Source organism: Sapajus apella, unplaced genomic scaffold, assembly GCF_009761245.1.
Source record: "Sapajus apella isolate SASKATOON/1434 unplaced genomic scaffold, GSC_monkey_1.0 scaffold110, whole genome shotgun sequence".
NCBI classification, from domain to species: Eukaryota; Metazoa; Chordata; class Mammalia; order Primates; family Cebidae; genus Sapajus; species Sapajus apella.
Window position 1 is genome coordinate 3,181,566 of NW_022437050.1, and position 11,420 is coordinate 3,192,985.

An 11,420-nucleotide genomic window follows, 5' to 3' on the forward strand; every position below is an offset into this window, starting at 1 on the left:
CCTGGGTGAGGAGGAACCCCAGGTGATAGGGGGCCCTTCTAGCTCTGCAGGGGCTCCACACAGAGTCGGGGAGTTCTCCTTTTAAGGGCTGCTGCTGACAGAGTTGGCTGCTGAGAGGGAATGGAAAATGGGCTTGGGGGCCCCTCCAAGTGCAAAGTACTTCCCCATACCCAGTTCTGGATAAGGGAAGCTTCTGGAAGAGACTGTGGCCATCCCCTGGGTGGTCCATGGAACCCAATCTGCTAGAGAAGAGGAAGTGGTTGGCAGAGTCCTTCCAAGCTGGCTGGGTGGCAGTGCTGTGTCCTGGAGGGCCGGGACTCTCTCCAATGCCCTCGTTCTCTATGGAGCTTCTCCCCAGGCCTGGGCAGAGACGGCTGCATGAGGCCTTGGAGGGAGCAGCCCCATCCCCTGCCTGGGACAGGGGGCCGTGTATGCCCAGAAGTGAGGGGACACCTGTTCATGTCGCCCACAGGGTGCCGAGGACCCAGAAGTACCCATGCCTGAGGACATCCAGGACCAGGCAGAGCTGAGCCTTGTGGGCCCTCGGACCAGCGTTCGTCTGCGGGGAGGCCCTGGTAGCCGCTGTGATCAGCCCCAGGGAAGATTCTGGAGGAGATTGTGGCCATCCCCGGGGTGGCCCATGGGCAGCAGCAGGAGCTCCCAGGAGTGGCCAGGCCCTGCCCACCCACCATGCTGCAGTGCAGACCGGCACAGGAGTTCAGCTTCGGGCCCCGGGCCCTGAAGGACGCCCTGGTCTCCACCGACGCTGCCCTGCAGCAGCTGTATGCCTCCGCCTTCTCCCCTGTTGAGCGGCTCTTCCTGGCCGAGGCCTATAACCCGCAGAGGACACTCTTCTGCACCCTGCTTATCCGCACAGCCTTCGACTGGCTCCTGAGCCGCCCTGAGCCCCCCGAGGACTTCCAGACCTTCCACGCCTCCCTGCAGCACCGGAGGCCCAGCCTGGCTCGGAAGCACATCTACCTACAGCCAATAGGTACGGGGCACCTGCAGCCATCAGCGCGCTCCCGGGGGACCAGCCTGGGTAGAGCACAAGGTGGGGGCGTCTGTGCATGGCCCCCTGGCAGGACAGAAACGAGGGAAGAGGGCCCTAGGTGGTTGGGAGGCCACGGTGGAGGCAGGGAGGTCCTGGCTGGGCCTAGGCTTCTTTCCTTCCCACTCCCATCGTGACACTGTGCTCAGACAGCCCAGGCTCTGGGACCAGTCCGCATGCAGGTGTGGCCTCATCCAGATGTGCATGGTCCTGGCTAGGCCTCTAGAGCCATCCCAGGCACTATGCCACGTGCTGTATAAAGATCACTTCCAGGCCGGGCACGGTGGCTCACACCTGTAATCCCAGCACTTTGGGAGGCTGAGGCAGGCAGATCACCTGAGGTCAGGAGTTTGAGACCAGTCTGGCCTACATGGTGAGACTGCATCTCTACTAAAAATACAAAAATTAGCTGGGTGTGGTGGCATGTGCCTATAATCCCAGCTACTCGGCAGGCTGAGGCAGAGGTTGCAGTGAGCTGAGATTATGCCACTGCACTCCAGCCTGGGTGACAGAGCAAGTCTCAAAAACAAACAAAAAAAGTCACTTCCTCATTGGGTGTGCCAAAATTAGGATTAGCCTATTTCACAGGTGGGGAAACTGAGGCCGGGAGTGGTCCCTTGACCTGCCTGAGTTGCAGAGCTGGTCACTGGTAGGGACTGGAACGCAGGCCTATTTGACCCTGGGGCTGGGCCCTCATCCTGATGCTGTGCTGGGAGCGGCTGGGCTAAGCAGGGTGGCCCAGAGTGATCACTCTCCTCAGAGTCTGTGTCTGACAGAGTTTGGGGGACCCAGGATAGACTGGGGGCAGAGACAACAGGCATCCGTGCTCAGAAGGGAACGGCACAGGCAGGTGTGGGGAGCTCGAGGGGCTGGGCCAGCCTCTGTGCCTCTCACGTGCCAAGGGCAGCCTGGCAGAGACAGCACACAGGATGGGGGCTCTTGGGCTTGGAGAGGAGAAAAGGGCTGGTGTCCACCTCTGACGGCAGTGCACCATGCCTTTCAGCCTCTTAACGGCAAGCCAGAGCAGGGACGGACCTCAGCTGGCCTCGCCCCACGCAGGCTTGTCACCAGCCCTGGTGGTCCATGCAGCCCCTTTCCTGATCCTCAGGACCCAAACCCTGTGGTGTCTGTTGGTCTCAGCGTCCGCCACCCCCCAGCAGCCAGTCCAGCAGCTTGGGAGCCACCCGCTTCCCCCACCTCCCTGCTAAGGGCGCAGAGCCTCGTGTCTCATGCTCTGATGTGCAGATACTTGGGCATGTTTTTGAGATGTAGGGGCTGGGTCAGGAGGCCTGGGTTGGGCTGGGGTCCCTGCAGCCACTTTCTCACTGGTCTCCTGGCTTCTACCCTTGGTCCTGTCCATCTGTCCTCCTGATGTGTGATCTGGCATGTGTATCTCCTGGGAGGCCCCCGCTGCCTCTCCAGCCTTGAACTGCACCCCCTCTATGTCCTGCTCTCTGCCCCAGGCAGCCCGGCTCCATGTGCCACCTGCTCAGCCACAGTGCCTGGCACTAACCCTAGAAGTCCCTGTCCCTAGGTGAGGCCCTGCCCACCCCTTCCCTGACGTCACAGGATCGTCACTGCTGTCCTTTCATCTGAGCATGAACCTTTCTTCTACGTTCCTTGGTGTTTGCCCTTTTGAAAAATTCATGCTTTCCATCTCTGTTACAAGCCTTATGCTCTGCTTGCTGTCAGGGTAGGTCCACAGGGGCCTCATTCACCCAACAGGCAGGTGCCTGTGGGCACTCCCAGGGGAGAGGGTCCCAGGTGGGCAGGGGCACCATGGGGCTCACAGCAATGCTCTGCCACCAGACCTGAGTGAGGAGCCGGTGGGAAGCTCCCTGCTGCACCAGCTGCGCAGCTGCACGGAGGCCTTCTTCCTGGGCCTGCATGTCAAGTGCCTGCCCTCAGTGGCGGCCACGTCCATCCGCTGCTCCTCGCGCCCCAGCCGGGACTCTGACAGACTCCAGCTCCACACAGGTGAGTGAAGATGGCAGCCGTGGCTCAGGCCAAGCCAGGCCTCTCCGGAAGGAAGAGGTGGGAGGAAGGTGCCCAGGAGAGGAAAGGAAACTTCTTTTTAGGTGGGAAACGTCCATTTCCCAGGTGTTTGGGAAGCAAGACTGAAACGGGGTTCCTTTTACCCACCCAGGAGTGTCTGGGGACGTAACCATATACAGCCAGTGTCCGCAGGAAAATGCCAGAGCATACAGAGCAGGAAAAGCGAGCCCTTCTTATTTTTTTGAGATGGAGTCTCATTCTGTCGCCCAGGCTGGAGTGCAGTGGCACAATCTCGGCTCACTGCAATATCCCAGGTTCAAGGGATTCTCCTGCCTCAGCCTTCTGAGTAGCTGGGGCTACAGGTGTGAACCACCATACCTGGCTAATTTTTTTTTTCGAGACTGAGTTTCACTCTTGTTGCCTAGGCTGGAGTGCAGTGGTGTGATCTTGGCTTGCCACAACCACTGCCTCCTGGGTTCAAGCAATTCTCCTTCAAGTTCAGCCTCCCACGTAGCTGGGATTACAGGCATGCGCCGCCACACCCGGCTAATTTTGTATTTTTAGTAGAGATGGGGTTTCTCAGGTCAGGCTTGTCTCGAACTCCCAACTTCAGGTAATCTGCCCGTGTTGGGCCTCCCAAAGTGCTGGGATAACAGGTGTGAGCCACCACACCTGGCCGATGTTTGTATTTTTAGTAGAGATGGGGGTCTCACCATGTTGGCCAGGCTAGTCTTGAGCTGTCTTGAAGTGAATCCTTCTCAGTTCACTCAGCATCACACCAACCTTCCGTCTTTGCAAAGTACTTTCCATGTGTCTAGAAGACCCCAAACCCTCAAGCCCTCGCCCCTTCCCTGTGGGTCACTGGCAGCTGGAGAGTGTTAGGCCGGGTTGAGAGGCGGAAATGAAGTGAGGGCCCTTAGGTGGATAGGAGACCTTGGCTCAAGTTTAGGGAGGTCCTCAGGAAGGGGCTAGGGCTTGAATGACTAGATGGTCAGCTTTCATCAGTTCTGGGATATTCTCAGCAAGTGCTTCTTTTGTCAAATATCACCTCTGCCCCATTCTCTTCTCTCCTGGGACTCCAACTGAATGTATATTAATCCATCTTTCTCTCTTCTCTATATCTTTTTTGATTATTCATGCTTTAGTCTGAATTTATTCTCATCCTTCAGCTTACTCTCTCTGGAGTCACATCTAAGGGACTCTTAAACCCATATATTGAGGCTGGACGTGGTGGCTCACACCTGTAATCACAGTACTTTGGGAGGCTGAGGTGGGAGGACTGCTTGATGCCAGGTGTTCAAGACCAGCCTGGGCAATTAAGCCAGACCCTGTCTGTGCAACAAATATAAAAACAGCCAACAGCGGTGGCACACACCTATAGTCCCAACTACTTGGGAGGCTGAGGTTGGAGGATCACTTGAGACTCAGAGTTTGGAAGTGCAGCGAGATGTGATTGTGCCACAATACTGTACTCCATCCTGGGTGGCAGAGCAAGACCCCATCATTAAAAAATCGACAAAAACCACCCATATATTGTGTTCCTAATTTCATTTGCCACATTTTTGAGTTCTATAGTTTCTAGTTCTTTTTCAAATGAGCAGTGTCAATTTTTATAGGTCTCGGTTGCCTGTGAGATTTAAGTTCAGCATTGATGTCCATGAACATAGTTGCTTAGTCTGTCTGATGATTCTGCTATCTGGAGTGCCCATGTGCCTGTATTTGTTACTTCTGCTAATTTTGTCTCAGTTATAGTGCCTTGTTATTTTTGATTGCTAGGCATCTTACTGGAAAAGTTAGTTTAACTTTGAGAAGAATTATTGGCCTGGGTCGAAAAATCCCCACAGGGGATTTTCTTTTCTTTCTGCCAGACACATAAGGGCTGATTGTGGGACAAAGACGTGAAGATTTCTGGGTAGTTCTGATGGTCCCTAGGGCTCAGCATCTCTCCCAGGGTAGGAGGCATGTCATTAGGGTCATCCAAACAGCCCAGCTTCATCGAATCCTCCCTGTTTTTGTTTTCTCATTAGGTCTCTGCCTTGTTTATTGAGTTATAATTTAGATAGTACAATTCTTCCTTTTCAGTGTAGAGTCTTGGCAAATGCATACATCATGTAGCCAACACCATAATCACATATAGGGTGGCTCTCCACCCCTATATAGTTATTCCTCTGTAACCCTCTGTAATCTGCTCCTTCCCATCTTGGGTGCTTGAAGCAGCTGTTCTTTGTCATTCATTCTGCCTGTCTGGCCATCTTTTGGCAGGATGGTTGGACTGTTATAGGGAGCAGCCACTGCTGAGATTTTGGGGTTGACAGGGACCCCCTGGGTGGGGTGCCATCCCCTGGGTGGCACATTTCTTTTCTGTGTCACAGCCTATACTCCACAGGCTTCCCCGGACCCTGAGGTCCTGAAGTAGGGTCTGTGGACTGTCTGGTCGGTCTTGGCCCTAAAATAGAGCCAGGAACCCCATGCCTCTCAGGCTCTGCCTCTGTAGCCTCAGCTTAGCTCCCCCAGGCTGTACTCGGTGTATCTCACCTGTTATGGCTTCCATCATGGCTCCATCCTGTCTATGCCAGGACTATGGTAGCTCAAAGACAGCCCAGCAGAGTCCAAAAGGGTCACTCCAGCACTTTTTACCCCCTCTGCTTAGTGAATGAACTGCTGTTTCCCCCAGCCTCACTTCAGAAGGTGCATGGTGGAGCCCTCGGAAAAATGACTGCGGGGGAAGGATGTGTACGCGGGAAGGTTCAAAAGCAGGTGGAACCCAAAGGGCATGCTGGGCTGCATTTATGTGGTCAGGTCAGCATGGTTTTAGATTGTTTTTTAGATATGGGGTCCTGCTTTGGCACCCAGGCTCGAGTGCAGTGGCACAATCACAGCTCTCTGCAGCCTTGCACACCTGGGCTCAAGCGATCCTCCCACCTCAGCCTCCCAAGTAACTGGGACCACAGGCACGTGCCACCACTCGTGACTAAATTATTTTTAGTTTTGTAGAGATGGGGTCCTGCCATCTTCCCCCGAGAGCAGCGTGGTTTGGATCACTGTATTGGTTTCCTGGGCCTGCCGTGACAAAGTACCACAAACTGGGTGGCTTAGGGACCTTTCCTGTCTCATATTTCTGGAGCCCGCAGTGCTGAAACCAAGGTTTTGGCAGAGTCACGTGGCCTCTGAAGACTCCATGGAGGGTCCTCCCTTGCTGCCTCCAGCTTCTGGTGGGCACTGGCACTGGCTGGCTCTCTGTGGCCTGCAGCTACATAACTCTAACCTCTGCCTTTGACTTCACGTGGGCTTTACCCCGTGTGCCTCTGCCTCTCTTCTAAGACGCCAGTCACTGGGCTCACCTTTGTTTTTTTTTTTTTTTTTGAGATGGAGTTTTGCTCCATTGCCCAGGCTGGAGCACAGTGAGCACATCTTGGCTCACTGCAACCTCTGCCTCCTGGGTTCAAGCAATTCTCCTGTCTCAGCCTCCTGAGTAGTGGGATTACAGGTGCGTGCCACCATGCCTGGCTAATTTTTGTGTTTTTAGTAGAGATGGGGTTTCACCATGTTGGCCAGGCTGGTCTGGAACTCCTGACCTCAGGTGATCCACCCACGTCGGCCTCCCAAAGTGCTGGGATTACAGGTTTGAGCCACCGCACCTGGCCTGGGCTCACCTTAATGACCTCATCTTCACTGGGTTACTTCTGCATAGATTGTTTCCAAATAGGGTCAAATGACAGGTCCCAGGGTGAGGCCTTCCATCTATGTTTTTGGGGGACATAACTTGATCCACAACAATCATCATCATCACCTTGTTGGCAAAAATTCCTTGGCCTCTCCTCCAAGAGCCATCACGCATTTTCCAAGGTCATGCCCTCGACATGCACTGTCCAAGACAGAAGCCACTGGCCCCATGTGGCTCTGAACGCAACAGAGGTAGCTGGTCCCAAATAAGATATGCAGTGAATGTAAAATGCATGCTGGAACTGAAGAGTTAATATGAAAGGCCATGCAAAAAACTCCTAATTTAAACATTTTTAGGTGGGACACAGTGGCTCATACCTGTAATCCCAGCACTTTGGTAGGCGGAGGCGGGAGGATTGTTTGAGACCAGCTTGGCCAACATAGTGAGATCTTGTCTCTACAAAACACTTAAAAAATTAGCTCTCTCTGGTGGCTCATGCCTGTAGTCCCAGCTGCTCGGGAGGCTCAGGTGGGAGGATCACCTGAGCTCAGGAGGCCGAGACTGCAGTGAGCTATAACTGCGCCACTGCACTCTGGCCTGGGCGACAGAGTGAGATGTTACCTCAAAAACACAGAAAAACCTCCTTGCCTATCTGTTCCTTTTAATGGCGGAACTCCTTGGAAAACACTTTTCTCCTCTGCATGTCTCTGTGCCCTGCACCCTCTTCGCTGCCGTCAGCTTGAGACCCTCTCTGGGGTTCCTGGGACTGTGGCGGCTGCTCTGCCTCCTTCCCTCCCTAGTTTCCTGGCTTTGACATCATCGTGTCCAGGCTTAGCCCCTGGGCCTCTCCAGTATCTGCCCACACTCACGCTCCTGGGAGCCATGCTAAAAAGTTACACAACTTGCTGACTGGGAAAACCCACTGTGATCTTATAGCTCTGTGGGTCAGGAGTGCCCCGGGCTAAAGTCAAGGGTCGGCAGAGCTGGTTTCTTGTGGAGGCTTCAGGGAGAATCCATTTCTCGCCCTTTCCAGCTTCTAGAGACACCCGTGTCCTTGGCTCACGGCCTTTCCCCTTCCTCAGAGCCAGCCCTGCAGTGCCCTCAGGCCTCCTGCACTCACCCAGACCCTCTGCTGCCTCTAATCAGGAGTTTTTATTTGAGATGAAGTTTTGCTTTTTTTGCCCAGGCTGGAATGTAGTGGTGCAATCTTGGCTCATTGCAACCTCCACCTCCCGGGTTCAAGCAATTCTCCTACCTCAGCCTCCTGAGTAGCTGAGACAACAGGCATGCACCACCATGCCCAGCTCATTTTGTATTTTTGGTAGAGATGGGGTTTTGCCATGTCGGCCAGGCTGGTCTTGAACTCCTGACCTCAGGTGATCCGCCCACCTCGGCCTCCCAAAGTGCTGGGATTATAGGCGTGAGCCACCATGCCCGGCCTCAGGCTTACCTGGCTAATGCAGAATAACCTGCCATCCCAAGATCTTTAATCATCTGCAGTTCCTTTTGCTGTGGGGACTCGTAGGTCCCTGGGCTGGGACGTGGACATTTCTGAGGCTGTCACTCAGCTGCCGCGGTGTGGTGGCTTATCCTTCCTGGGGCTACAAGCGTGAGTCTTATTGACCTGGCTGCCTCTCCAGCATCCTCACTGGGCTGTCGATGGCCTCTCAGACTTATGTCCTGATCTCCAAATGGCCCCAGCCCTCACTTCACATCATGCAGCTCTGGGCACTGTGCGCCCTCGGGTCAGACCAGAGGCTGCTGGCCCATGCCTGACTTGGGAGGGGACGGGTTCCAGGGAGAGGAAGAGAATGACAAGGTTTGCTGGCCTGAACCTGGAAGATAGGCATCTCCAGCTGCCTCCTGACCCCATCCCCTGGCCCTCTCCCCACAGACGGCATCCTGTCCTTCCTGAAGAACAACAAGCCCGGAGACGCGCTGTGCGTGCTGGGCCTCACACTGTCTGACCTGTACCCGCATGAGGCCTGGAGCTTCACCTTCAGCAAGTTCCTTCCAGGGCACGGTGAGCCAGGGCCCCCTCTGCCTGGGGGGGAGCACCCTCTCTGCTCTTGCCTCAAGGACCCTGCTGGTGGAAGTGAACACCCATGCATGGGAACAGGTGCCACCTTCCAGGTCTGGAGGAATGACATAGGAGCTGTTCCTCTGCCCCAGGGCCCATCTTCACATGGACGTGTGGGCAGGACAGGGCCGCCCAGGACCAGTGTGTCCTCGGGCCATGGCCGGGTTGCACGAGAGCATAAGGTGGGTTTGATCGTGGGCCCCCTGGAACCAAGCTGACCCCTTAGAGTGCCCTTCTCTCCATCTCTCTCCAGAAGTGGGCGTCTGCAGCTTCGCCCGGTTCTCGGGGGAATTCCCAAAGTCGGGGCCCAGTGCCCCTGATCTGGCCCTGGGAGAGGTGGTGACAGACAGCCCGGAGGCCCCCCTGCAGGACAGAGGCTGGGCCATGTGCTTCAGCGCCCTGGGGATGGTTCAGTGCTGCAAGGTGGGTGGAGGGGCCTGGGAAGAGGGAACGGGAGGGTGCTGGCTGAGCCTGTGCTGTGTCGCTGTGTCGCTCTGTGACACTGCCCCATCCTCACCATGAAGAGGACCAACCCCTAACTTTACAGAATGAGGAAACCAAGGCCACAGAGCTATGAAGAAGCAGGGTAGATATTAGAGCCTGAGTCTGTCTGGCTCCTAAGCCCCGGTCCTGTGTGGCTTCCCCAGGGCCACCTACCCTGCCTCACCTTTCCCCTGGGGCCCTGAATGTGGCCATCCTGTGCTGCCTGGGGCGCCTCATCTCAGCCCTGTTGGGGCTGCCTGGGAATCTGCCCAATGCAGGGACAAGGCAGTTAAGGTGGTTGGTGGCCTTTCCCCCAGGTCACGTGCCACGAGCTCTGCCACCTCCTGGGCCTGGGGAACTGCCGCTGGCTCCGCTGCCTCATGCAGGGTGCACTCAGCCTGGACGAGGCCCTGCGGCGGCCCCTGGACCTCTGTCCCATCTGCCTGCGGAAGCTGCAGCACGTCCTGGGCTTCAGGCTCATCGAGAGGTACCAGGTGAGTCGCGCAGCCCTTTCTGGGACCTGCACTCCGGAGGCCCGCGAGCGCCACCTGGAGACCGTTCGGGGCACAGGGACCGCGCACACGCTTTGTCAACTGCCAAGTTCCAGCCCAGCAGAGCCCGGGACCCGCATTGGGGTCCAGTTCCGCCCGGTCTCACCGGCGGCAGGGCGAGTCCTGCCGGTGCCTGCGTGTGGCGAGTACCTGGGAGGATGCAGGGGGGTTGGGTGGGGAAGAGGGGTGGCAAAGAGCTTTTCTTCCTCAGGAAGAGCTGGGATTGGAGCCCCAGCCGGGAGGGGGGCCTTCGTGGTGGGGGAGGGGTGGTGGCCGGGTCTTCTTCCCAGAGGGACTTTCTCTTCTCTTTCTCATCACCAACACTTGGGTCACTGCCACTCGAGGCGGCAGCTGCCAGGACAAGGCTGTGTTGGAGGCGGCCTCTGTTCCCAACCCCCTCTGCCGTGGCTGTGGAGCAGAGGGCTTGTCCGTCTTCATAGGGGAAGTTGTGTTTGCAAACTCAGAAGCTTTACTCTGAGTTCAGACTGCAAAGGCAAATGGTGGAAATTTTTCTTTAAACCCACTTTTGGGTGAAAACAACTTCTAAGGTGTCACTGCACAAAAGCACAAGAGCTGTGAATGAAATGGTGCTAGGAACCCCTGCGTCCTCCTCCTAGTCTTGGGCCCAGGAGCTGGTGGCAGGGGGGTGTATGGTTTCCAGACTGAGCCTGTCAGAATTCCCTGCAGGGCAGGGCTGGGCCCTCCTTCCCTCTAGGGCAGAGCGAGGAGCTACATCTTGCAGGGCTCTCAGGTGATGCTGCTCACCTAGAGCCTGGGGTACTTCCAGATCACAGCGCCGCCTCACTGCAGGGACTCGGGCAGTAAAGGGAAGGCGAAGTGGGCACAAAGGCCACAGCTTCTGGGAGCCTGTGACTTAGGGCAGAGCCCAGGTGCAGCCGTGGCTGAGGATAGGAGGGTCTCCTGAGGGTGCAGGCAGCGTGATGGTTGATCGGCATCTGGTGACGCCTTGCAAAGGTTGCTGCTGCCAGCTGTGCCCGGTCAAGGGGCAGGTATTAGTACCCTCGTACAGGCAGTGAGGGGCAGCTTGGGCTGCAGAAACGGTTATGAGCTCTCACTTGATGCCTTTACTTGGGGTCTTGTGCAACCATCTGACATGGCATAGCCTGGATCTGCCTGGAATCTGAGCTGGTGGGCACAGTTCCTCCTGCCCAGAGCTCTCCCTTCCACAAGCACCATCTCCCATGGCTGTGGAGGGAAGAGGGCCAGGGTTAAGGCACTCCAGAGTGGCCTGGCCCTCCTGGCTGTGGTAGGGAGGGTGGTGGTGCAGATGTGAGGTCACCTGCTGTCCCTGGTCACTGGGCTAGCTCCTGAGGACTCTGGCAGGTGCTGGAGAGCTTACCAAAGGCCTGGCCAGAAAAGGTCACTGCTGTCCATCGAGAGCAATGGGTGAAATGCCTCTAGAAGAAAGAATACCGCCGGGCGTGGTGGCTCAAGCCTGTAATCCCAGCACTTTGGGAGGCCGAGGTGGGTGGATCACGAGGTCAAGAGATCGAGACCACCCTGGTCAACATGGTGAAACCCCGTCTCTACTAAAAAAATACAAAAAATTAGCTGGGCATGGTGGTGCGTGCCTGT

The 11,420-nt window shown here is 56.2% G+C and overlaps 1 protein-coding gene across 6 annotated transcripts in view; it reads left to right on the forward strand.

Moving 5' to 3' along the window:
- Positions 1-11,420, forward strand: part of AMZ1 (archaelysin family metallopeptidase 1) — a 38,229-nt gene that overhangs the window by 24,699 nt on the left and 2,110 nt on the right. For 4 of the 6 annotated variants that reach the window (XM_032259578.1, XM_032259580.1, XM_032259581.1 and 1 more), the window contains 5 exons: positions 473-994; positions 2,861-3,028; positions 8,605-8,733; positions 9,044-9,213; positions 9,591-9,767. In XM_032259578.1, coding sequence (XP_032115469.1) covers positions 691-994; positions 2,861-3,028; positions 8,605-8,733; positions 9,044-9,213; positions 9,591-9,767 — 948 coding nt within the window. In that variant the 5' untranslated portion in view covers positions 473-690. The remainder of the gene's footprint in view (positions 1-472; positions 995-2,860; positions 3,029-8,604; positions 8,734-9,043; positions 9,214-9,590; positions 9,768-11,420) is intronic. The other 2 variants (XM_032259582.1, XM_032259583.1) reach the window with 1 other exon arrangement.